We start from the raw sequence: 22,619 nt of genomic DNA, 5'->3' as shown, positions 1-22,619 counted from the left end.
AGAAATAGTGGCAGCAACAGAAGGGCAGTAGGAATAGCCATAACAGCTGCAGTAGTCATTGTCCTCATAGGAAAAAGGATTTAATGGTTTTGTGCTCTGAAAACGAATGTGGCCTTCAGAGAAAGGCTGGGAGATTCAGGACATCTATCTCCTCCATCCCTCTGTGGAGACTGGGGCCTTCCAGGACTTCTGACTCCAAGTCCAAAGCACTGTACCACACCGCCACACCTTTCACACTGAGTTGGAACTTCACGCTACAGGTAAAGAGAGGCATGGAAGAAGACTGAGCCGTGGAATGACTTGGAGAGGTCAATGCTTCTGGATGATAAATCCTTAATTAGGACCCAGTTATCAGGATTAGGTCAGGATGAAATTTCGGATTTGGTATTAATTAATTTAAATTCTGCTGCATTTACTGAGTGCTTCTGTTATGTCTAGAACTGTGTTGGGTGCTAGGAGAGGTATGGAGATAAATAAAACCCAATCTATGCTCTCATAGAAATTAAGTAATAGTAGGGGAAGTAACAATCACCTGAGTGAAACAATTGATAAGTGGATAAATAAGCAAAGTGCTGAGACACGTAAGAAAAGGAAGCGATTAATTACAGCTTCTGAGTCTGGGGAGGATCATGGTGCTGGGATGGCGAACTAAGTCTTAAAGATGAGAAGGATTTTCTTTTTCTTTTTTATTTTCTTTTTCTTTCTCTTTCTTTCTTTTTTTCGTTCTTTTTTTTTTTTTTAAGGTTTTTGTCCTAGGGCATGTGCACTTGGCAGAGATATAGAGAGATACAGTGAGAGGGAACATGAGAAATCACCCCCCAGGGTTTCTGGCCATGTTGCAGTCCTTTCTCCTCCATTCTCCTCCTGGGATTTTGAGCGTGTACTCACACATGCCTGGAGTGATTTTCAAGCTGCTGGGTCTGGGACTGAAATCACCAGGTCCAGGACTCCAACCCCAGTTGGCTATGTAGGAGGCCTTAACCATTACACTGCCTGCCGGTCCCGAGAAAGATTTTTTTTTTTCTTTAGTTAAGACGAGTAAAGTGGGCCAGTAGATGGCATAGTGGTTAAAGTGCTGGATTTCCTCATAGTTGACTGTGGTTTGAGTCCTAGACTTGGTGGCTTGAAACTCATGCTAGGCACATGTGTATGTGCCCAAAATACCAAGAAGAGAATGGAGGAGAAGAAATTTCAGCACTGCCATTCCCTTTGTGTTTGTGTGTATTGGGGGGGGGGGTGAGGAGGGTGATTTCTTGCCTTCTGTCTCTGTCTCTCCAGTGAGTGCATGTGCTCTATAGCAAAAAAATCTCTCTTTCAAAAAAAAAAAAAAAGGACTAAAGTTGGTGGATGGATGTGAGAGACACTGGACAGGTAAAACCAATTGGGATTTGGAAATTGAACAGAAGTGGGATGTGAAAGACACAACCATGGATGATATCCAGGCTCCTGACTTGGACAATTGATTTTAAAAAGGTACCCTAAATATGGGATCATGTTTTATAGAGGTCCTGAATACTTCAAAAGAGAGAAAAGATTAGCCAGAGAGCATCCAGAGAGAGGGAGTTCCATTAGAGGGTCGCTCCAGCAATCTGGTCAGATGATGGTAGGAGTGAATAAGAGAGGGTGCTTAGAAAGAGTAGAGGAAGGGCTTTGAATGACAATCCAGTTGATAGGTATTATTGTCTCAGTTTAAAGACAGGGAAAGTTAATTCTGCTTTAGCAGATTCACAAGACAAATAGCAAGTGGTAGAACTGAGGTTAAAACTCAGGTCTGTCTGACTTACAAATCTCTCCATAATACTGCTTGAAGGCAGACAGATACAGAAGTAGAAGTAATGGGCCTGGTGACTGGTGTGCGGAAAGGGAGAGAAAGGAGTTAAGACCATGGCAAGATTTCCAGGCTGGGAAACTAAGTAGAAAAGGACATTAACCAAGACAGCTGATGGCGGAGAGAGAAGTAGATTTGGACTTAAGCTTGACATGGGGTCAACCAAAAATAGAGTTCAGGTCTTTGAGGGACAAATGAACTTTTTAGTACTAGAAGACCATGCTTACTTGCCAGAGAGGAAAAGAGGGAGAGAGGGGAGGGGAGAGAGAGAAAGACTGAAAGAGAGAAAGAGAAAGAGAGAGAGACAGAGTACTTCTTAATGGGGCATGGTCATAGGCAATTATTTTTCTTCATTCTTTTAACCCATCAGAATTTTGGGCACACATGCACACATGCTCAGCATGTTTATCAAGCCACTAGGCCCAAGGATTCAAACAGGTGGGCCAAGTGGGATAGGGTCATGTGGGATACAGCTCCCTATACATGGTGCTTCATCACTGCACTACAGGGTGGTCCAGAGACAAGCAAATCTTAAGCATTAAAGAGTTACAACAAGCCCTGTCAAGATAGCTTGCTGAATTGGTCAGGTTGAGGTTTAAGTTGAACAAGAGGTGGTAGGTGGGGCAGAGTTGGGTTTGTGTCCAGGACCTGTTCAAGTTACTGACTGGCTGTAGACTATGGGCAAGGGACTCAATCACACTGATCTGAGTTTCTTTATCAGCAAAGTGAGGAAAGCAGGCCCTGACCGGTACACATCTTGAATCTGTGAGAGTAGAAAGTGCTGATAGAGATGAGGGTGCATGGGGGAAATCCCAAATTTCAGCTGACAGAGAACATGGATGTGATTACTTCATAGAGATGATCTTTGGTGGCACGCCTGTTGAAAATAACCTAGGAAGAGCTTTGTACCTATAGCCTGGTAAGATTTGCTTGCTGTTATTTTTGTAAAGCATGGTATCTTTCAGAATTGATACTCCTTTCTCTTTTCAGTCTTGTCAATTTTGCCTCACTTCAGACTGGGTGGACATTGCATCCAGCACTGTCTTCAGAGCCCCAACTTACAATGCCTCTTTCTGCTTCCTCAAGGGTTCAGAACCTTTGAATGACCCAGTCCCATGCTACCCCACCCCATAATTTCTTCCATCCTTACTCGGTGAGTGCAGAGTCTGACAGATGTTCATTCACACTCTGCTTGTATACCTCTTGTGATGGGGAGCTCATTGTTTTCCAATGGACCTAGTCCATTTAAGAGTTGGTAACTCTGGGGAACCAGCAGTTAGCGTAATGGCTATGTCGCTGGACTCCCATGTAGTCGACCGCGGTTCGTGTCCCGGACCTGGTGGCTTAAAACTCACGCCGGGCGCGTGTGCATGCGTGCCCAAGATCCCGAGAGGAGAATGGAGGAGAAGGGATTGCGGTGTGACCATCCCCCCTGGGGCGTGATTTCTCACTTTCTGTCTCTATGTCTCTCTCTGTCTGTCTGGTGAGCGCATGCGCCCTACAGTGAAAATCTCTCCAAAAAAAAAAAAAAAAGAGTTGGTAACTCTGTTCACCAGAACATTTTCCTCACCCTGAGCAGAAGAAATCTGTCTTACTGAGACTCATTCCATGGATTTGATTATTATGTTTGTGCTAAGTACTAAGGCCACAAAGATGAATGAAACCTAGGTCCCTAGGCTGATTCTGATCCCTCAGTGTGACTGTCATTCTTATGGATGACTGTCTCATACTCCTATCCTCTATGCAGGAAATGTTTGTACTCTGTCTGCACTTAATAGGGAGTAAGACGAGCTAGAACTCTAAGAGATTTCCAGTCCTGATAAGCAGGTGAGAGGTGGGGCAAAGATGGAAATGGTTTTGGGGGGGGGGAGTTCTACTCTGTGCCATTCCCACAGATGTTACTTTACAGATGTTATTATATTTAATCCTCACCATAACTGTGAGAAATAGATATTACTCCCATTTTACAGATGAGAATCCTGAAGCTTAAAAAGTTAAATTCTTTGCCCAAAGCCAGTAGAAATAAATAGAAGACTGGAATTTACACTTAAACTTGTCCTATTTTAAGCAGACAATTTCTATTATAGCTAGCATGTCTTTCCACTCTCCACCCTTTCTTTTTACTTAGCTGTTCTTTTTCTTAGAGATGCACAGGACATTGGTTTGGTGGCAGGCCTACCCATTCGTGATTCTGAGAAGGAAATGGGTAGACAAGAAGACAGACTAGAGTGCCCCCTGCTGTTACTGGGTGGTGGATCAGTAGCCTCCACAGGGTTCACGTGACAGTTTGGTGCTGTCCTCCACCTCAGTGCTGAAACCTTTTCCGTATAGTTTAAGGCCATACATATCAAAACGAAGGAGGCACTGAGCTGGCCAAAGCCACAAGGAGGGTCCAGACAACCTCTGGTCTCTTGGTCAGCCCTTTCTTTTCTTCTTTGCCATTATGGAGAAGTAGACAGTCCTATTGCAAACACATTCTACAGTCTGCCTTATAGACCTGTTTTCCCTCTCAAAGAATGCTAAATGTTAGCAGGGCCCATATGTTGTAATTCAGAAACACTTAATGTCACTGTATCTAGTGCTACATAATACTTTCTATACTGCACAATCTGTCTTTTGACATCCAGAAATGTAACCTTCTGCCTCAGGTGATTTCTCTCCAGAGTCATAGACTAGGAGGTGATGCTATAGAGCATCCAGCTTCCAGCACAATATTCCCCCAGAGAATGAACACCTCTATTTCCTCCCTAACAGATGATTATTCAGACTCTGCTTATATACTTCTGGTTATGGGGAGCTGACTGTCTTTCAAGGGAGCCTATCCAATGATTTTTTTTTTGAGAGATTTTTTCTATAGGGCGTGTGCGCTCGCCAGACAGACAGAGAGAGACATAGAGACAGAAAGCGAGAAATCACCCACCAGGGGGAATGGTCACGCCGCAATCCCTTCTCCTCCATTCTCCTCTTGGGATCTTGGGCATGCACGCACACGTGCCCGGCGTGAGTTTTAAGCCACCGGGTCCAGGACGCAAATCGCGGTCGACTACGTGGGAGTCCAGCGACATAGCCATTACGCTAACTGCTGGTTCCCCCTATCCAATGATTGGCAGCTCTATTTTTGAGAATATTTTCTTCATTTGAGCAAAAATCTGAGACTTGTTCTTTGGATTTGGTTACTACCTCTGAGCAACACAGATCATTTGTTTCTATTGTCCCATGATGCCCTTCAACTTCTTACTTCTACTCCTTCTTATTTTTCATCTTTGGGATAAATAATAGTTCCAGTCTTCTCAATGGGGAATGATTTGCACACACCTAATCATCTTGATCACATTCCAAATGATTATAGCTATCACTTATTGAGCACATTATTTCTTGATTCTTTTTTTGGGGGGCTTACATTTCCCATACCTAAATTAATTAGTTAATTATCTCTCCAAAACTATTATAATGAAGTAGATTTTACTGTTACCGTCTTATAGGTAAAGGAAACCAAGGCCCAGAGATATTAAGTAACTTTCCTAAAATCACGCAGGTATCAGCAAATAGAACCGGGATTTGAATGCAGAATTAGAACTGAGAAATGTCTATCTACAATGCTCTTAAACTGCTAGCATACCTGCTACCTGTATAGTTTTTAAAATATGGGACAAATATATAGTCACAACATTATGGGAGTGGCCTGGTCAGGGAAAAATAAACCTGGAAAATCACCTCTCTCATTTTATGCAATCTGCTTCATTCATGCTATCTAAAGTGATGGGATCAATTCTGAAAGGCTACTCCACTGCTTGTTCACTTTGAGCTGGTTGCAGTCAATTAAACTCCCCAGGACTCTGACACAAGAACTGCAAGAGGTTGAAGTCTTGATTATTCTTCTTTATCTTGATGACAGAGTCCCTGACCTCAAAGTGAGGGTTATGGCAATTTTGAGTTGGCTGGTTGGTTCTTGAGGCAGACAGACCTATAGGGAATGGTGCCAAGAATGCTCAGAGAAATCAAGGGGCTGCATAAATCACTTTATTTGTATTCCTCCGGGCAACAGAACTCAGAGAGAAACTGATATGCAACACACATTTGTAACCAACTAACGTATGGTCCTTTGTTATTGTTTCTGAAAACCAACATACAAAAGGAGAATAAGCTTTGCTCTTGAGTTTTGCAACAAACTTCAAAAATCTCCAACCCATAGTAAAAGAATGCTTTGTGCTAAAGGCCCTATCTCCCTTGAGTCTTCCTTCCTCTCTCTATTGCTTAATCCTCATTTCTAGGAGGTCATTTTAATTAGCAGGCTGTCATAGTGACTCAGCCTGCTGCTTCCATAGACAGGAAGAGAGCAACTCTCCTGGACCCATTCATCACAATAAAGGCACTTGCTCTTCAGAAAAATGAACAATATTTAGCTTACCCTGTCTTGGGAATTGCTACTGCTGTTTTTTATTTTATCATTCCTACTTGCCTTGGAGTACAGCCTTTCATCTTTTGCATCCCCCTTACCTGACAGTCCTCTCTTCCTCTTTGCAGTTTATGAGAACCTACCTCTTTGGGGGCCAGGCTTTATCCCTGTCACCAGGGATCTTGAGCCCTTACCCACGATAGACCTTTTAGAATGATTGGCCAATACATTGTGTCTTTAGAGCTAAAGTTTCTATTAAACTACCTGGACAATTGGGAAGTGGCTTTCAGAATAGTTTTCTGAAGTTGCATGCTGGGGCTTGAGGGAATCAGGAAGCATGCAGGATGTAGATACAGTGACCATATATCTAAGATCACTGTGATTTCAAAAATTCTGTCCCATTGTTCCCAACAGTACCTTTGCCTTGGGGCTCATATGTTGTTCCTGTTGTTTTGGATCAGAAAACACAGATGCTGCATTCATAAAGCTGTAAACAACCACAGCCCATTTTTAAAAAGTAGCCAGCTGTAGTAACTAGACAACTTAAAAAGGTATATGAGCTTTGAAAAAAACGGACCTGAGTTGTGTCAACTCTTCCAAGGGATGTGTAGGTTTTCTGTGTACTGGAAGATCTCTGTGTTGTGGAAAATAATATCTGGGCTCACCTGATTTCAGTCACTTATTTTGCTTTTGAGCTTTGAGCTGAAGGCTCACAATTGATTTCCATTGGTAAAAGCAAAAATCAATGCTGAAATTTCTCATTTCCCCCCTTCCCTTCACTAGCTAATGCTTATCCCACAAATCCTTGTCTTGGAAACTAGAGAAGGGTAATTAATTTCATGCCCCAGCAGAAAATGCACATTCCTGCCCCCAGGAGAGCCTTCCCAACTCAGTCTTTAAAAAGGGTTTGAAGAGTCTTTGTGGTTCACTGAGCTCTTCTTGTCCCCTTTGCCGTTGGGGTAGTTGCTGGCCGGGCCCCGCAGGACTGGGTGCTTGTAGGGAGGGGATTTTTCTTTCCTGCAAAGAGGAAGATAACAGAAAGAGAGAAGACAGCACATACATACACTGTAATGAAATAAGTCGTGTGCATGTCTATCTCCTCCACTGGGGTGTGAACACCTGGGAGCAGTTGTTTCTTCTCTGTGTCCCCAGAACCCAGCTCAGAGCCTGGTTCAAAGCAGGCACCTGAGCTCAACGAATGCCTGTTTGATGGATGGATAGTACCTTGTATCATTCTTATTTTGGAGAAAACCTAAGTGTCCTAAAGCTCCAATTCTTCCACCATTCCACCTTGATTCCAATTCATTCAATCCATTCCACAATGGGACGGGATGGACACATAAAATAGCTATAGGGGGAATTGGGACCTCATTCCCTTCACAATCGTCATGGATTTCAAGCATCCCCTTTATACTCCTCATCATAGCCTATTCATGGCATTTTATGTCTGTTTCCCCAATAAACCCGAGGACTTTTGAAGAATGGAGATGAGTCTGGTTCATCTCTGTGTCTCAGTACCAAACACACAATAGAATATCTTAATGCCACTGTTCAGGACTTGTCCATTTGTCTATTTTGCTCACATAGTAGACTATCAGCTCAGGATCAGCAGTTGGCATAATGGCTATATCACTGGTCTCCCACGTAGTCAACCACAGTTTGAGTCCCGGACCTGGTGGCTTAAAACTCACGTCGGGCGCATGTGTGTGCATGCCCAAGATCCTGAGAGGAGAATGGAGGAGAAAGAGATTGTGGTGTGGCCATTCCCCCTAGGGGGAGATTTCTCGCTTTCTGTCTCTCTGTCTCGCTCTGTCTTTCTGGCGAGCGCCCATGCCCTATAGCAAAAACTGCTCCAATAAATAAATAAGTAAGTAAGCAAGTAAATAAATAAATAAATAAATAAAAATAAATTTTTAAAAAGTAGACTATCAGCTCCTTAGGTCAGGAATGCAGTTTTCTTTATTTTGGCATTTTCCCTCATATAAGGCCACGTTCATTCGGTATGTTACCGACCAATAATTAATGCGACATTCATTTAGTCATGCAACTAAGATTTTTTTGCAGTGGTTTTTTTGAGTTAGAAAGAACTGAACTGAATTCTCCATTTGGCTATGCACAAGAGATACAACTTTGGGCAAATTGTTTAACTTGTCTGAGCTTTATTTATAAGATGGAAATAAAATATTCCACGCTTGTAGTGATGTTTAAGGTTAAATGAGATAATATGCGTAATCACACCTAGTGTATCTGCCTCCCTAGTTTACAAAGGCTTGGTGGTAAGTTCTAGATATCGTCTGACAGACAAGGTGACAAAGGTGAGGCAGACATTGATGCTGTCTTGAAGTTGCCCACAGTTTAGCAGAGGAGATATTTGCACAAAATATTTACACAAAATGATTGCCACGATGTCTGGCAGAAAGTGATAAATGCCACAAATATGGGACTCTCTTGGGCCAAATTGAAGTTAGGATTGAAGTGACTTCCTATGGCCCATCTCATCTTGAGTACCTTCTTTCTTTCTTTCTCTTTCTTCCTTCCTTCCTTCCTTCCTTCCTTCCTTCCTTCCTTCCTTCCTTCCTTCCTTCCTTCTTTCCTTCCTCTCTTCCTCTCTTTCTCTCTCTCTCATCCTTCCTTCCTTCTTTTCTTCTCTTTCTTTTTCTTTCTCCCTCCCTCCCTTTCTACCTTCCTCCCTCCCTCCTTTCTTTCTTTCTTTTATTTCTTTATTTCCTTCTTTCTTCCTTTCTTCCTTCCTTTCCCTTTTTCTTTTTAAATTTGTCATAGGATGTGTGCACTCACAGGGGAGAGAACAGAGAGAGAGAAAAAGATAGAGAGAGGAGAGAAAACTCACCCCCAGGGGAATGGCCACACGGTACTCCCTTCTTCTCCTTTGTCCTCTCAGGATTTGGGACACACACACACACACACACACACACACACACACGCCCTGAGTGTTCGAGTATCCATTTTCTTTCATTGCTAATGAGTCATAAATAAGGTAAAGGCAAAATAGGTGGCAGCACAAAAACAGACATCTTGCCCTAACATGTCTCTCCCACTATGAAGCCTCACTGCCCCCAAATCCACACTCACTGAAAGACCTTGCTAGCATGAGAAGCCTGTGTAGCATAGGTGAGATACATCCAGACATCAACAACCATGAGCACCTTGGAGCACATGCTTTGAATGGTAGTCCTGAGCATTATAATACTGAAGCAATCCTTTCCTTGCTCTGAACTTACATTTCTTCATTTCTAAAACAGGAGAAGAATTTAATGTCCTTCCTGCCTCATAGGCTCTGGTAAAATGGAGGCTGGGGAAGAGTTTTGTAAACTATAATGTGCCATTTGCCTGTCACTGAGGGGTGTGGTTCCTAACACCCAAAGAGAGTATAAGACACAGATGGGAGCAAAGGAAGGTATTCTTGCCCTAGAGAGACAAGTCCAGGTTTGGTCACAGGTGGAACAGCCATAGGTAGATGACAGCCTGGGGACAAGGTATACATGAGCCAGGGAGGAGTACGAATGTGTAGAAAGACTTGAAGAAGGTGGACTAGGAAGACAAAGCCTCTGTGACTAAATACAGGGCACAGAGAGGGAGAGAAGGAACTGGAAGCCCTCTGCAGAAATCGTTCCCTTCTCTGCCTCTCTAGATGAACCTCCTTTAGGAACACCATATTCATAGAAAATAAGTCTGTCTCTTCTCCAGGCTCCTGCAACACTTTGTGTATCACGTCACCCAGCACCCCACCATTTTCTAGATTGTTCTTTGCCCCGCTGTTTCACTCATGAAACTATAAATGAGTTGCTTGCTTTTTCTCTAATTCCTGAGCCAGGATAGGCCTAGCATGGAGCAGATGCTTGAGGACTATTTGATGAATAGAAATAAACATTTAATCTTATGTTTACCATCTCTTTTGCTCCAAACAACTCGGCCTTGTCTGTCTTAGAATGTGTTTTGTTAGGTCCTACTTCTCATCTTTCTACATCCTTTTCCCAATATGAAATACTCTTTCTCCCCTTTCTGCTTCTTCAATCTAAATTCTGCATGTCCTTTCAAACCAACTTCCAACCCTACCTCCTCCCTGAGGTTTTCTTGGGAAATGCCTACCACTGTCAAATACTTGCCAGAGTGTGGCAAAGTAATTTCTGGTGGAGCCTCACTTTTCTTTTCTATTAGAAGTGTGAGGGGGTTGAAGTAGATCATTTCTGGGGGCTTCCTCAGTGACACCATGTTATAATTCAGTTACGTTCAGCCTTATTTAGGCTTTATGTTAGGCCCTGTGCCATGCACTCAGGGTGCAGGAGTAAGTAAAACAGTCCCTTAAGGGGCAGCCTGTCTAGTGGAAAGCCAGACATGCATAGAGGCGACCATGGGACACCATGGGACACACATGCTAGAGGTCTGTATAAAACACAGTTGCTCAGTGAAAGGAAGCAGCCCTATCTCAGGTGGGAAACAGGGGCAAAGACACAGAGACTATGATATTTGGACTGCATTTTGAAAGATACATAGGAGTTCACTGTCTATAGGCAGAAAGGGAGAACATTGCAGGAATAGGGAAAGGGTGAACAAAGACATGGAAGTGTGACAATAGCAAACTTGTTCAGTCTGAAGCATAGGACATGAAGCGGTTGAAAGCAGGGCTGGAGAGGGTACTTGAAGGAACAAGGGTGTTGTAGGAAGCACTAAGTGAAGCTTAAAATGTGGCCAGGATCTTGAAGAGCAAGAAAGAAGAGTGGGATCTTACCCTAAAGGTACTAGGGAGCCGTGGAGGGTTTTTAAGAGAGGTCATAATATGATATGTGGTTGAGTTCTTATCACAGTTCAATATTATCTGTTATTTTTGCATGTGTACATGAATTTATCCCCTATAAACTTGAACTTGTGATGGGCAGGGGCTGTGACTTGCCAGCACTCAGTATGAGGCCTGGCACATGGTGACTCCAAAGTGTTGAGCCGCAGATGATCTCTCATGCAAACGCATACACGCAACATCATAACCCCATCATGGACCCAGCTCTCCCAGCCTGTTGCTGAGTCTGAGCCCACCTGTCACTCAGAGACCAGTTTATTCTTTATATTCATGCTATTGTCTATACACACAAGCTCACCTGGCCCGTTCATCTTTTCTTGTCTAATTTTATCCCTGTCGGTGGGCTTTAGCTCTGTGACAGTGTCACTGTGGTCTAAATAGATGTGGGATCTCAGCTTTGGTTATGAACACCATGTCCCAGAGCACAGGCTCTCATGCCCACAATGCCACCCCTGCCCAGGGACCTTATCTGAAGGGCGACCCAGCACCCAAAGATGGCAACAAGCTCCTGCCAGTATGTGGGTAGAAACTGACATGTTGTAATTATCCATAGAGATGGGAGAAAACAAAGATTAATTCTGAGTCAAAACATGTAATTTTCCTTTAAAGCCAGAATTGCTCTTTCACTTAAGCTATTTGATGCTTGGGTGGAAAATAACACACACAAAAAAGGGAGACATATTCAAATCCCAAATCAGAGCTCAGAGCCTTGTAGATTTTTGGAAATTCATTGTTATGGGGTTATTGACTGATTTAGAGCTAATTGGTGTTCATAGTTTGATGAGGCAGAGCTGTGGTGATAGGGAAGGAGTTTATTTTCTCTTTTCCCCCCAATTTAAGGCATGTGCATTTACCTCTAGTCCTCAAAGCTCTGAACTTTGAAGAGTGTGCTCTTCAACTCATTTCTGAAGGAAGCTACAAAGCTCAGGGCAAGGAGGTGTCATGGGCAGTTGAAATCAGGACTCTGAGAACTCCTCTGCACCATTCGGACTCAGTTTCAGGGGCCCACCCTCTCCCTACTTCAGGTACTGATGTTAAGAACACTGGGTGGAGGTCTAGGGCCTGGGCTCTGGTCCTGGTTCTGGCCATGTGACCCTGACCAGCTCCTTCTGCTCCCTGGGCCTTTACGTCCTCATCTGTATCACAAAGAGAGACTAGATGACTGCTGAGGTCTCTCGAGTGTCAGCATCGCTTCACTGGTTTGTGACAGTGTAACGTGCAAGAAAGAAGTGGTTAAGGGATTAAGATAATTTTATTCTGGCTGACAGAGGATCTGAAAAAGACAATCCACAAATTGACTTGTAAATGAGATTCTGAGAATTCTTTTGAGTTTTATAAGGCTTTCAATTTTTAAGAACTTTAACCAATCAAGAATGACTCTTGAGAATGAACTGAGTGCTTTCCTCTAGAGGTGAGCTCCTCAAAGGCAAAGGTCATGCCTTCATCATCTACTTGTTCCAGCACTTCCCTCCTGCAGGGACCTGGCATCAAGTGTTGTTTTTCCTAAGTGAATGAATGGATGTAGACATACATGTATCCTCAGGGCAGGATAGGCACTGCGGGGGGCACAGAGGAGAAACAGATGTGATCATTCTGCAAGATGGAAGGCTCAAAGACCCCAGATGATCCATGAACAGTCTGAGATCAGTCAGAGTTGTAGCACAGACTCTACGTGGACCTGAGGCTCAGAGATGTATGATTCACAGCATTGTGGAATGGGGGCCCTGAGACATCAGCCATCCTAGCCAAATAAACCAGGGAACTTGCTCTGAGCCGTGATGAGCTGGTTGTAAATCTGAGACTACAACCTGGATACCAGAGGAGATGAAAGTATTTATTGAACACCTGTTGGCTGCTGGGCACTGTCTTATGCATGTATTTAATCTTTAAAACCACCCTTAGAGATTGTTGTTACTACCCCTGATTATAGGTAAGTAGAGAGAAGCTTTACGAGGCAAAGAAACTCACCAAAGAGCTCATAGTTTGTATGAGCCTTAGACAAAATTGAACCCACATGGCTGAACCTCCACTTGAGGTGGAGCTTAGTGGGATTTCATTCCATCTTTGGAATTATAAAAGCCTAGTATCAAGCCTTGGATCTGCCAAAAGCTCTTTGAGCTCAGGTAATTTTCTTCACCTTTTCCTCATTTGTAAGATAGAATGAGGAATAAGTAAGATGATGAGCAAAAAAGAGTCTGTATAAAAGATAATAGTGATCTATATTATTTTTATGAAAAATAGGTAGGAAGGAAGGTGCATTAGTGCAAAGACCCTGAAGCACCTGAGCACATGGGCACAGTCAGTGGAGAGAATAGTCTGGCAGGAACAGAGTGTTGGACGTTGTCATGTCCTTCAAGGAGGCTGGGCCACTGGCAGAGAGGAGATAAGGTCAAGAGGCAGGATTAGACTAACACATTCCAGATGCCATTATATGTCACTGCCCAAATGCTCACTGGGCTTATGACCAGCAGGGAACACCCAGTGCTTTGGGCTCTGGCCCAGCTCTCAGACAGGACAGATGCTCACCTCCCAAACTTCTCTCCTCAATGGCCCTGCAAGTTTGTCCCAGCAGAGGACCCAAGCTGGGCCTTCTCAGGGGTGTGTCTTCCCTAACCCCAAACCTTCACATCTTGGGGACTATGATGCATTGAAAGGATCTATGAATACCTGCATACTTGGGTGCTATTTTTCTTCTTCTTCTTTTTTTTTCTTAGCTTTTTACCATAGGGCATGCACATTCACCAGAGAAAGACAGAAACAGAGAGAAGGAAAGTGAAAAACCACAGCCCAGTGGGGAATGGCCATGCTGTAATCCTTTCTCTTCCATACTCTTGGGACTTTGGGCATGTATGCATGCACGATTGGTTTGTCAAGGTACAGGGGTCCAGGACTTAAACTGCAGAGTCAGTAGTGTGGGATCCAGTGCCTTAACCACTAACGCTACCTGCTGGCCCTGTGCTGGATGCTTTAATACCCATCTCATATGAATCTTATAAGAAAAAAACACTGCCCTCGCTTCACAGGTGAAGAAATCAAAAGGTTGAAGAAGTTTATAGAGGAACCCCTAGAAGGTGAGCTACCAGGTAAAGTAGCACATGGAAACACCCAGACTCACTTAGAGCAATGACTTAGCTCAGCTCCTCAGTTACCACCCTGGTCCCTGTAGAGTCCTGTGTTAGACCCAGAAAGGTGACCCTCACTGACCCTCAGTGATACAGGAAACATATGCTGCTGCCCCAGGCCATCAAATATCTATGCCAGGGCCAGCTTTCCTCTCCTGTCACTCAGATGGAAAAATGAGGGAAGTGAGAAGCTAAGGGAAGTTGCCCCTGAACACAAAGCCAGTTAACCAAGAACTTGGAGCCCAGATGGCTCGGCTCTGCCACTTACCGCAGCCTTGGCATGGGAACTGACACCTTCTCAACCATGGGGTTCAGCCGGTAATAGTCCAAAAACGTTCTTGCCACATTGCGCCCCAGCTTCATATCTGCAGGAGTGTGTGTTAAGGAGTGACTTTGAAAAGAGACTGAGACGGTGAAAAAGAATTAGCGATAAAAATTGTAGCAGCAATGAAAACACGAACATCATTTATTGTTCTCAGCTTTTTGTGTGTGCTGTCTTCCCTGAGCCTTACAAAACCTCAAATAGTAATTACTATGATTATCCTCATTTTGCAGATAAGGAGACTGAGGTGCACAGAAGTTAAGTAATTTGCCAAAGGCCACAGAACTGGAAAGGGAGGGAGCCAGGACAGGGGTGTAGGTAGTCTTACCCAAAGCCTGTGCACATAGCTTTTAGAATACACCGCAGCACTGCAGATATCCCTGGGTTTCTCTGGTCTGACCTCAGGTGACCGGGGATGGAGACAGGTAAGCAAGACCCAAGGGCAAGGGACCTTGTATATAGACCTTGAGGGCCTGCCTGACCCTCAAGGATGTTGTCTACTTCGGTAACCTCAGGCACAATGATAAAATCCTTTAACCCTAAGTACTGTCCCCATTCCACCTTGAAACTCTCCAAATAACAAATTCTTAAAGATTCATCATCTGTTAAAGTACAAGCTACCAGGGGAAGGAGAAAGGGCCAATTCCATACAGACCATTAACACCCTAGTATGAACTAGTGCAATAATTATTTAACAGCACAGAGTATCTGCTTCACATCACTGCAGCTTTGCACATGCTATCGTCTCTGTCTGAAGCATCTTCCCCCTTCCCTTGGCTAATTTGTACCTGTCAATTCTCCAATTTAGGTCACCTCTTTATAGAACTTTCTAGAATACCTTCTCCTCTCCTCCCTGGGCTGGGACTGGTGCTCTTGCCTTATACCTCCATGGCTTCTGAACTGACTGAATTCAAAGGACATATCACTTTATCTCTTGAGTATGGGAATTATGTGTTTACTCACATAACCCCTCTTTCTCCCCGCCCCTCAGCTCTGAACATTTAAGCCGACACCAATCCTTCTCCTTGACACCCCCATCTCTTGAATTTGTTAACTTCTTTCCCTTCCCCTAGAGTGGACCAGCATCACTTGTGCCCTGGATTTACTATTGTCCTGTCCTAACAAGCCTTCCTGCCACAGGATTGCTCACATTTTCCCACCAGTTCATTTTCTATAGTCAGGGAGAGTTCTAAGAAGCAGATCCAACCATGTCACTCAGCCAGTGAAACCCTTCATTGGCTCCTAGTTCCCGCTGAAGTCCGTTTCTGAGCATGATTTACAAGGTTGTTCACAGTTGAGACCCTGATTATTTTCTCAGTTCTGTGCTTGCCACCTCCCTCCTCCCATACCCCCTTGCCCTGCACATTCCAGTGGTTTCAAGCTTCCTTGGCCACTAGGCCTTTGCCCATACCACCTCATCTCCCTCGACCACATTCCTTTCCTTCACAGACCTTAGATGACCGGCTCCTCAGCCTCCAGGCCTCAATTCAGCTGTCACCTACTGGGCAAGTCTTCCTTGGCTGTCCTTGCTGGAACAGGGGCTCCCTTCTAGTTTTCCCACAGCTGCTTTCAAGTCTATACCAACCAGGTTACCTATCCTACCGCATTTTTTTTTTTTTTTTGCTATAGGGTACATGTGCTTGCTGGAGAGATAGAGAGAGAGACAGTGAGACAGAAAGCGAGAAATCACCCCCAAATGGGGATGGCCATGCTGCAATCCCTTCTCCTCCATTCTCCTCTCAGGATCTTGGATACACACGCACACATACCTGGTGTGAGTTTTAAGCGCCGGGTTTGGGATTCCAACCACATTCGACTATGTAGGAATCTAGCGATGTAATCATTACGCCATCTGCTGGTTCCAATTTTTTTTTTAAGAGAGAGATTTTTGCTATAGGGTGAATGTGCTTGCTGAGACATAGACAGAGCAGGAAAATGAGAAATCACCCCACCAGGTGGAATGACCACACCACAATCTCCTCTCCTCCGTTTTCCTCTTGAGATTTTGGTCATGCACGCACATGCACCCATGTGAGTTTCAAGTCACCAAGTCTAGGACTTGAACTGCAGTCAGCCATGAGGGATTCAAGTGACATATTCATTACACCATCTGCTGGTCCTCTTAATTTCTGCATTTTAATTGCTGCTGTTTTTGGGTAGCCTCTTCTAGCTTGCAAGCTCTAAGCGGCATAGGCCATATCTACCTTATGCATCACCTAAATACCCTCATACTCACCTGGTAATAAGTACAAAATAAAAGCTTGTTAAATGAGTAAATGATAGTTAAATTTATATAATACTTAATATGTTCAGGGAATTTTTAAAAGAGAGATATTTTTGCTATAGGGCAAATGTGCTTGCTGAAACAGAGACAGAGAGAGAAAGTGAGAATTCACCCCCCAACACACCACTAGGGGAGATGGCCATGCCACAGTCCCTTTTCCTCTATTTTCCTCTTGGGATTTGCACACAAACATGCCCAGTGTGAGTTTCAAGCTGCCAGGTCCAGGACTTGAACCTCAGTCAGCTATGTGGGAATCCAGTGCCTTAACCACTACACCACCCTCTGCCCCCCCCCTCTCCTGGGGGAAATCTTTTTTAAAGGTTAAAATAGAACTTTTTTTAATAGGCACATACTAATTGTATGCATTTGTAAGTTTCAGTGTGATTTTTTTCCAGGACATGCATACAAGTGTAATGATCCAATCAGGGTAATTAGCATATCCATCATCTCAGTGGTTTGTTATTACTTTGTGTTGGAAATGCTCAAAAATCTCTCTTTGGCTAGTCTGAATTATACAAATTACTACTAACTATAGTTGCCCTAGTGTGCTATATAACACTAGAACTTGTTCTTTTACCTAACCGTAATTTCATATTCATTAACCAATATCTCTCCATAGCTCCTCCCCATTCCCTTTCTAGACCCTAGTAGTAACTCTTCTTTCTACTTGCTACTTCTATGAGGTCATCTGTTCTAATTTCTACATGTCAATGCAAACATGTGGTATTCCTCTTTCTGTGTCTGACTTACTTCACTTCACATAATGTCCTCTAGGCTTATCCGTGTTTGGGCAAACTTTTAAGTACTATATGTAAATTGACTCATTTAATGCTAACCACAACTCAGTAAGGTAGGTATATTATTATTCTCACTGTTCCGTGAAGGTATTTGATCTCCCCAGAGGTCACATGCCAACGTCAGTGATGGAGCTGGGTATGACCTTAAGTACTCTGCCTCCCCAAACTTGTGAGCGTATGTCTGGAGGGGGCATGCAGGATGATAGGAGCAGGGACCTGAAATTGTCCAAGGACAATCTGGACAAAGACCATTCTCAGCTAGACTATAAAGGTGGGAGAATTGAAAAAGGCATTTCAGAGAGAGGACACAAAACAAGCAACAGAAATGATCTGCCATCCAACTATCCATCCAACCATCCATCCATCCATCCATCCATCCATCTATCCAATAAGCATTTTTGGAAGTCTGTAGTGTATCAGGACCTAGGTGAGGGAAATGTTTAGGGGAGAAGTCTTGGTAGATCACAATGGAGAAGACAAAGTAGAGTGGGAAGAAAAGATACAGATGACTCCATTTGCAGGATTGTTGGGCAGTTGCTGCAGGCCTTCCTTCAGGGCTGTCTGGGGCTGCACTGGGGCTTCTGGGTTTCCATGCCATAGAGGGCCATGGAGATGGACTAGTGTTTGAGAAATAGTCAAAATGAGTTCTCACCGCCTTCTTCAAGAAGTCCTCAAATGGGATGGAGCTGGCCTAGGACACAGCAACTAGCATTTATGGAGCATGCACTATGAGTCTGGCAGTGCACTAGATGGTTTACCTATGTACATTTTAATCTCCAAAACAACCCAATGAAGGAGGCTATTTTTTCTCCCTTTGCTCTTGGAGGTTAAGGAATTTGCCCAAGGCCAAATAACAGGTAGTGATAGAGTCAGAATTCAAACCCAAGCAAATTCGACTCCAGAACCATGAGCTTTCTACTACCTTGGGCTGTTCCCTGACTTGAAGGCACCTTTTCTGTCAGAGCCTGAGTCATTCCAGGCCAGTGCCTGGTGGGAGAAGGAAAAACACCAGACAAGTTGTTTACGACAGTGAGATGTGCTGTAGGCTCGCTGTGTTCTATAGCTGCCACCTGCTTTCTTCTGCTGGATATGACCGACCTTCTCTGTCCCCTTCTTTAAAAAGTTCACAAGCTGGCATTGGGCATGACCTCTCTGACCAGCAGACCCTGGAGGAATCTCACTGCCAGGGCCTGCAAAGACAGACTGGCTGCTTTAACCCAGCCAGTCTCTAGTTGGCTTGGGAGAACAAATCCCAGTTGTGTGAAATGACAGTAATGGCTACAGGACACAGAGGAAAGCAGAAGTCCCTGTGGACTGAGCTAAAAAGTGGCAGCAGAAGTTTTGGAAGCAGGCATTTCTAATCCAAACCCTGCTCTACCACATGCTGTGTGTGACAGATCATATTTTCCAGAGATGCCTGTGACAGTATCTCCCATCTCACATATTGGTCTATTAATACAACCTTGACACTCCTTCCACTGAGAGGTGTGGCCTGCGTCCCCTCCCCTTGAATTTGATGGACTTGTGACTCGTTTGTAACTAAAAGAATAACAGAAACAGGAGAAATGACATTGTGGGACATCTGAATCAAGGTCAGAAAAGATGATGTAACTTACACCTTCCTTTCTGGAATATTCAAGCTGGACTCTTGAGCCCTACATGTGAGCTGTGTGACTGCCCTGAGGCCCTGGGATGACATGAGAAGAGAGGAGAGAGATTCTAGACCAGCCTATGCGTCCTCCAGCACTTGCTGAGCTAGCTCCAGGCATTGCCTGACTGCCACTGCATCAGACTTCAAGCTAGAACCACCCAGCTAAGATCGTCCCACATTTCTGACTCACAGAGAACATAACAGAACTGCTGTGGTATTTTTTTTTTCCTTTTTTTGGAGAGGTTTTTGCTATAGGGCGCATGTGCTTGCCAGGCAGACAGAGAGAGACAGAAAGTGAGAAATCACCCCCCAGGGGGGATGGCCACACTGGAATCCCCCCTCCTCCATTCTCCTCTCGGGATCTTGGGCACGCACGCACACGCGCCCGGTGTGAGTTTAAGCCACCGGGTCCGGGACTCGAACCACGGTCGACTACATGGGAGTCCAGCGACATAGCCATTACGCTAACTGCTGGTCCCCGCTGTGGCTGTTTTAAGTCACTACCTTTTTGGGAGATTTTTTGATGCAGCAATGGAGAACTTGCATATACTAGTCCATCTCTCTGAGCCTGTTTCCTCATCTGTGAAATATGAACAATAATGCCTGCCTCATAGGATTTTGGGATGAAGTTTGTGAGGGTACCTAGCTGATGAATAATGTGAAGACTGACTAATAAATAGGGACTAAAGAGGCCTGATCCCTTCCTCCCCAATCTACACTGAGAACCAGACTTGAAGCAATCTTAAGAGGTTCCTTGTTAATCATCCTACTTGAGTTCTACAAGGGAAAGGAATTGGGCTATTCCATTAAATTGTCCCACTGTAAGGTGTTAATCATTTTAGACAAGCTCCATTTAAAAGATAGTATTTTAAAGATGGGAGTTGTCTGGGACAACCTTCTTCCCCCACCCTCAGCTCTGTTATATATTTCTCAAACCCTGTAAGTCTCACTCCAGATTATTTACTGCAATGGCCCTGTTTTGGTCAAGAAATGGGATGTAAGTGGGGAAGAGTGGAGAGATTGATTGAACATTTTCAATTAAAACAAGCTGTCTTTGAACAAAGATTTAAGATTCAGGCAAGGAGAAGCAATAACTCTCTTGGATTTTCAGTATATTGCAGAATTAAGAGAGAAAAAAATTGGGGTGTAAACTCCCAACTATTCATTTTCAACAAAAATCTCAAGATGGTCTGTAAGCGAAAAAAATCTTACCATCCTCAGATTCTTATTTAGGTCATTGATCTGCTTCTCACAGATATTAGGGAATGGTCAGCCATGTTGGGCAGATAGAAGACCCTAAAAACAGTAAAGCAAGAGGATTTCGTTGGGATTGTTGGAAACTCAGACCCATTCAGTGACTTCCATCCAGAGCTGTTTTAAAATAAAGGATGGGTGTCAGTAGCCTCACCTCCTATGTCATGGAGTCTTTCAACAGACAATGAGCAGATGACAATGTTTACTATTTATTTTCATTCATTCATCTAGTCACCCATTTGTTCAAATATTTGTTGGACTCCTCTCATGTGTATACTGATATGAAGAAAAACAGAGATTGGGGTTAGGTAAAGAAGAATTAGACGGCTTATAGTCTAGAGGAAGAAACCAATATGTCCCAATTAATTACATTATCCAGTAGGTAGTTGCACTGTCACCTTCACGAAAGCAACTACTATTTTTTTTTTTTTTAGTTTACTCTATGTAACGCATATAGTGTAGTTTATATCACCAATCTTCGCTACAGCCCTGCAAGGTCAAAGCTCTATTCTACACATATATCACAGATGAGGAAATGGAAAATCAGAGAGTTTACATAATTAACCCAGAGTCTCATGACTTGAAAGTGACAGAGGTAGCATATGAACCTCAGTGTCTTCTGACAAGGTGCATATGTCTCCTCTCTTGAGTGTGATCATCAATTCAGACATAAAATTCTATGGACATGTGAAAGGAGATTGAATTTCCAAGTGGAAGAATTGTGAAAGGCTTCATGGAGATGTGAGTACAACAAAGATTTGAAGGACAGAGATGAATCTGAAAGGGGTAGGGAGAGCCAAGCATCAGCCAAAGCCCAGAGTGTGCTGCCAGGGCACTGGACCTGAAATAAGGTAGCTGAAGTGTGGTGTGAAAGGTGAGGCTGTGGTATTACAATGGAGGCAGATGAATGTGAGTCATGAATGTCAGATTAAGGAATTTACACTTCTATTCTGTAGGCAATAAAAACTAGTGAATATGGGATACACCTATCATTCATTCACTTGATATTTATTTTTAAAGTATGTGGTTTTTTTTCTGAGAGAAAGGGAGAGATAGATACCCCCAATAGGATCTCCATACCACAATCTACCCCCAGTCTCAGCTGGCTGAATCATGGGCATGCATACATCTAGTATATAGGGATTCCCCCAGACACAAAACTAGGACCTTTCTCATGTGGGTCTAGTTGTGTTACCTCTCACTGCTCCTCTACCTGGCCTCTGAACATAATGACCATTTTCTATGTTCAGGCTCTTTGGAAGGCTCAGGGTATAGTATGGTTGAAGAAAAACCAACAACAACAAGAAAACAACAAGGCAATGGTTCTTAGGTCCAGAAGTGGAGACAGATAACAAACTAGTAAAAACCCCAAATAAATACATAATCGTCACTGTAATAGTGTTATGAAGAAAATGTACAGGGTCTGTAACAGCATACTGGGGGGTGTGGGCAGACCTCTCTTAGGAGGGGGCATATAAACTAGAAGTGGACAGTGGGTACAGCAGCATCTGTGAAGAGGGAGGGCATGCAGGAAGAGCCCTTGAGCAGGAGAAAAGGACCAGAGGAGGGCTGGCATGGGGACACCTTATTCTGTCGCCTACAGAACAGAAATTTAAATTCACCATGAAGAGTCTGAACTTTCTAAGTAAATGGGAAGTTACTGAAGAGTTGGAAGCAGGGAAATTACACAGTCTTGTTTGTATGTTTAAAGGTCTCTGCTGTGCTAAGCATCAGCAGGCTAGAGTGGAAGCAGGCAGAGAGGTCTGGAGACTGCTATATGGTCTAGGGGGAAGATGAGGTGGGCCTGAACCCTACAGAGGCAGTAGAGATCTAAGATGTGTTTGCAGGGAAGGAAGTGACAGGACCTGCTGACAGATTGGATATGGGACCTGGAAGGAGAAAAAGATACGAAAGATGATGCCCTTGTATTTAGCTTCAGCTGGGTGGGTGGGGCGCCATGATCTGGGATATGGAAGAGTGGTTAGGAACAACTTAGGGGAAGTAAGAAGTTCAGCTGGGACATGTTGGGTTTGAGATACCTATGAGACATTAAGCATCCAGGTCCTGAATCATAGATGGGAGAAAAATCGAGTAATGGAAATGGGTTTTGAATAATCAGCTCTTCTGAACTATTTTGCCACAGATTCCTGCT

The 22,619-nt window shown here is 43.8% G+C and overlaps 1 protein-coding gene across 2 annotated transcripts in view; it reads right to left on the bottom strand.

Annotated features, from left to right (window-relative positions):
• AGBL4 (AGBL carboxypeptidase 4) overlaps window positions 1-22,619 on the bottom strand; it is a 1,284,896-nt gene that overhangs the window by 10,474 nt on the left and 1,251,803 nt on the right. Inside the window, exons 11-12 of one of the 2 annotated variants that reach the window (XM_027771347.1) lie at window positions 14,428-14,524; window positions 6,642-7,241 (exon numbers count right to left, since the gene is read on the bottom strand). In XM_027771347.1, coding sequence (XP_027627148.1) covers window positions 7,121-7,241; window positions 14,428-14,524 — 218 coding nt within the window. In that variant the 3' untranslated portion in view covers window positions 6,642-7,120. The remainder of the gene's footprint in view (window positions 1-6,641; window positions 7,242-14,427; window positions 14,525-22,619) is intronic. The other variant, XM_006147266.1, reaches the window with a different exon arrangement.

The sequence above is a fragment of the Tupaia chinensis genome, unplaced genomic scaffold (assembly GCF_000334495.1).
Source record: "Tupaia chinensis unplaced genomic scaffold, TupChi_1.0 Scaffold000207_1, whole genome shotgun sequence".
In the NCBI taxonomy this organism is placed as follows: Eukaryota; Metazoa; Chordata; class Mammalia; order Scandentia; family Tupaiidae; genus Tupaia; species Tupaia belangeri.
Note: the sequence above shows the minus strand (reverse complement) of the source record. Positions and strands in the feature narration are given on the sequence as shown.